The 3,585-nt window shown below is 38.7% G+C and overlaps 1 protein-coding gene and 1 long non-coding RNA gene across 2 annotated transcripts; both read left to right on the plus strand.

The window, feature by feature from the left end:
- Positions 1-673: 673 nt before the first annotated feature.
- Positions 674-2,171, plus strand: LOC105568092 (serine incorporator 1-like). The gene is made up of 6 exons (XM_012023481.1): positions 674-783; positions 864-1,048; positions 1,125-1,334; positions 1,419-1,503; positions 1,597-1,780; positions 1,863-2,171. Exons 1-6 carry the CDS (start codon positions 703-705, stop codon positions 2,078-2,080), a joined length of 963 nt encoding a protein of 320 aa, XP_011878871.1. The 5' UTR covers positions 674-702; the 3' UTR covers positions 2,081-2,171.
- Positions 2,172-2,821: 650 nt separating this feature from the next.
- Positions 2,822-3,545, plus strand: LOC105568097. Its single transcript, XR_001009417.1, has 3 exons — positions 2,822-2,917; positions 2,994-3,175; positions 3,267-3,545. It is a non-coding gene; the product is annotated as an uncharacterized LOC105568097 (long non-coding RNA).
- The last annotated feature ends 40 nt before the right edge of the window (positions 3,546-3,585 follow it).

Below are 3,585 nucleotides of genomic sequence, written 5' to 3' on the forward strand. Positions count from 1 at the left end.
TTCACCAACGTTGTTTAACTTTAAGCTTAGCTTAATTCGTTCTTTGTCTCTTTCTAAAGTAACAGTTGAAAAGAGACAAAGAACGAATTAAACTAATTGTAAGCTTAAAGTTAAGCGACGTTGGTGAAACCGGGCCTTAGGCCCGGTCTACAATGAGTTGTTAGTCGTTAGTCAGAAGTCGGAATTATATGTCGGTCCTTTTTCTTCCACCCAGAAAGGAAAAGGATCAACATATAGTTGCGACTTCTGACTAACGACTAACGGCTCATTGTAGACCGGGCTTTAACCTTAGACTTAATTGTTTCTTATTTGCAATGCGCTTGATCTGATTTCAATTTCACTTTAATGTGTAGCGTGGAGAACTTTGCTGGGGCACGATTCATCGAATATCTAATCGTGCCGTGGTGTTTGTTATTCAATTATACATATACATGTCTGATATTTATTTTAATATACGCAGTAAGAAAGAACGCGGTGTGTCAGAGCTATTTTTAAAGCTTCCCTCTACCACGATAGAAACATTACAACACTGTTAAAATGGGTCATTTATAAAACGTCTGTTCTGTATTATTTTTTTATTGATTTACGAATTACCCGAGCCTCACGTCGTTCCCCTTTGTTGCATAGCTCGCGTGCTTGTGCGGGAGCACAGCCTGCAGCTCGCAATGTCCCTCGTGCAGGAACAGCACAAGCACTCGCATCATGTATGCGCTGCTCCTGTTGCTGGGAACAATCGCAGCCTGCATCACTCTGGCACCTGGTCTCCAAGGCGCTCTCAAGAAGGTAACGCCGGAAACGATGTCAAGTAATTTGGCTGACGCCATGTAAGCGCGTTAACCCTGCGTCTTTCTCTTTTCAAACAGGTCCCGTTCTGTACAAACAGTTCCAATTACGTCCCGTCGGAAGTCACTGTCGACTGCGATCACGCGGTCGGCTACTTGGCAGTCTATAGAATATGTTTCATTATCTCCTTATTCTTTTTCTTGATGTCCGTACTAATGATCAGGGTGAGAAGTTCACGGGATCCACGGGCGGCCATACAAAACGGGTAAAAATCAAATTGGCGCGTGTCAGGCTGTTGCACCTGAAACTGCGACTCGTGACGTTTACATGAAATTCTTTAGATTCTGGGCGATCAAGTATCTCTTGATAATCGGAGGGATCGCCGGTGCCTTCTTCATCCCGGAGAGGTCATTCGGATCTAGTTGGATGTACTTTGGTATGTTGGGAGGTTTCCTCTTCATAATTATCCAGTTGATTCTAATCGTTCACTTCGCCCACTCTTGGGCTGACGCTTGGGTAGGAAATTATGAGGAGACCAAGTCGAAAGGATGGTAAAAGTCATGCCTGTAGCAAATATAAATGCGTAATCCCGCGACGCAGACGTTTTTGTTATCAAATGTATGGAATTCTTTTAGGTATGCCGCACTGCTGGGTGCAACTTTCTTCAATTATGCCATTTCCATTACTGGAGCGGTGCTGCTTTACGTGTATTATACGCATGTATGATTCTTAATTATACATCTTTATCTAGCTTTAAAACCAGATCTGCTGCAAAACACGGAATACAATTGCTCATTCGTATTATATTTACAGCAAGGTGATTGCGCGCTGAACAAGTTCTTCATCTCGTTCAATTTGATTTTGTGTGTCATCACCGGTGTCGTATCAATTTTACCGACTGTACAAGAACATCAGCCGCGATCCGGACTTCTTCAGTCCTCTGTAGTGACATTATATGTTGTCTACTTAACGTGGAGCGGTATATCAAACAGTCCAGGTAGATATCGTTGATGTAGGGTAGATGCTATTAGTCAGCGATCCATATTTTTATTCTCGATTGTTATTACTTGAACTTACAGATCACGAGTGTAATCCTGGCCTCATCCCTGGCTTGTCGAAAGAGAATCGTATTGCGTTCGACAAGGAAAGCATTATAGGACTGATAATATGGCCTAGCTACGTTCTATACAGTTCCTTACGTACGGCGTACAAGTCATCAAAGATTACAATGTCCGAGAGTGTGTTGGTTCAACATAATGGATCTGGTAAATATTGGTTGGATGTTTGTATGTTTTAGCAACTACGTCTGTGAAAGCGTGCTGTTCCTCCTTATGGAAATCCTAACCGTTCCTAAAAGTATCTTAGTGCATCTACGGTATTATCTCTTTTTATATTAAATATCGATCTTTCTGTTGGGATTTCTCTTAGGAATACGGGAGAGCAGTCTCTTATCGGCAATGAAGGTAGGCACACACTATTTTACAAGTTTACTTTCTTGTCATAAATCTTGATTATTTGCATTTCTTTGAAAACATATACCCGTATGTTTCATTATTCGTTTGCACAGATCAAGTTATCGAATGGTTTACATATTTTGTTTAGATATTAGAAAACATTTAGTCCATATTTATAATTATACGGTATGATGAAACAACAAGAGATACTACTTTGCTTAGTAGTTAGTGTGTGTTTATCTTTATGTCCCCTCTCTACACATGTTACATTTGTTATCACAAACGTTACGATATAATTTTTGTAATATTAGAATTAAGTATTTTGAGTGCTGCAAATTAATTTCTAGATTTTTCTATAATTTCGACACGTATGTGATGAAACGCCAAGTAATACCCTATGCACACGTGTATTTTGCAGCATGCAGCATTATGAAAGGCAGTGCTTGCTTAGTACTTTTATTTGCAGCTTAGTAGCTTTTTCTTTTGTGTTATTTCTCGTTTTCCTAAATGTAACCAGATTATGCTACAGTAGGAGGACGTAATCCCGATGCGGAGGGTGGAAACGAGGCCAAAGTTTGGGACAATGAAGAAGAAAAAGTAGCATATAATTGGAGTGTTTTCCATCTCCTATTTTCTCTCGCTGCTTTGTATGTTATGATGACACTTACAAACTGGTATAAGTGCGTATCTATAATGTTATAATGTTAAACTGTCGTTTTAATACGTCTCGTCATCACTATATCGATACTTCAATAGGCCAAACTCCAGTCTGGAGACTTTAAATGCAAACAACGCTTCAATGTGGGTGAAGATTATTTCGTCATGGATGTGTCTGGGTCTTTATGTGTGTTTATTGGTAGTGCCTGTCCGTTTTCCCGAATAGAGATTTCTCTTAAACTTCTGGGTTTATCGTAAGCCAAAATCTGGGAGTAAAACAGGTATTTATGACTCGATATTGTAATGTATTACGATAAGTGGATAAACAAATATTTATGTTTGAATATGTATAATTAAAAAATCTTATGTTAGACATTTCTCTGCTTATGATCTAACATTGAAATGCTAATTATATTTAAGCCAAGCAACGCAATATAAAATATTGCGTATTAAATTTATATATTCCTGAAAAGTAGCCATTCTATATTCAAATTTGCTTTTTTAGTAGTGATGTATTTAACATAGATATGTGCAGAATGAACTGCATGTAATTTTAGTTACTAAACTTCTATTAACTAATTTTTAGATTGTATGCAATTTAACTGTCCGTTTAATGATGTGCTATTCCGAGAGACTTGCATTGATATCGTACGCTTTATATACAGGGTGATTCAGACCACCCGTACAGCCC

Source organism: Vollenhovia emeryi, unplaced genomic scaffold, assembly GCF_000949405.1.
Source record: "Vollenhovia emeryi isolate VEMERY1.0 unplaced genomic scaffold, V.emery_V1.0 DF942655.1, whole genome shotgun sequence".
NCBI lineage: Eukaryota > Metazoa > Arthropoda > Insecta > Hymenoptera > Formicidae > Vollenhovia > Vollenhovia emeryi.

Coding starts and splice junctions, on each gene's coding strand:
- LOC105568092 (XM_012023481.1), top strand. CDS start 703: ATGTATGCGCTGCTCCTGTTGCTGGGAACAATCGCAGCCTGCATCACT. Junction 1,049..1,124: donor CGGGCGGCCATACAAAACGG/GTAAAAATCAAA, acceptor GAAATTCTTTAG/ATTCTGGGCGATCAAGTATC. Junction 1,335..1,418: donor GAGACCAAGTCGAAAGGATG/GTAAAAGTCATG, acceptor GAATTCTTTTAG/GTATGCCGCACTGCTGGGTG.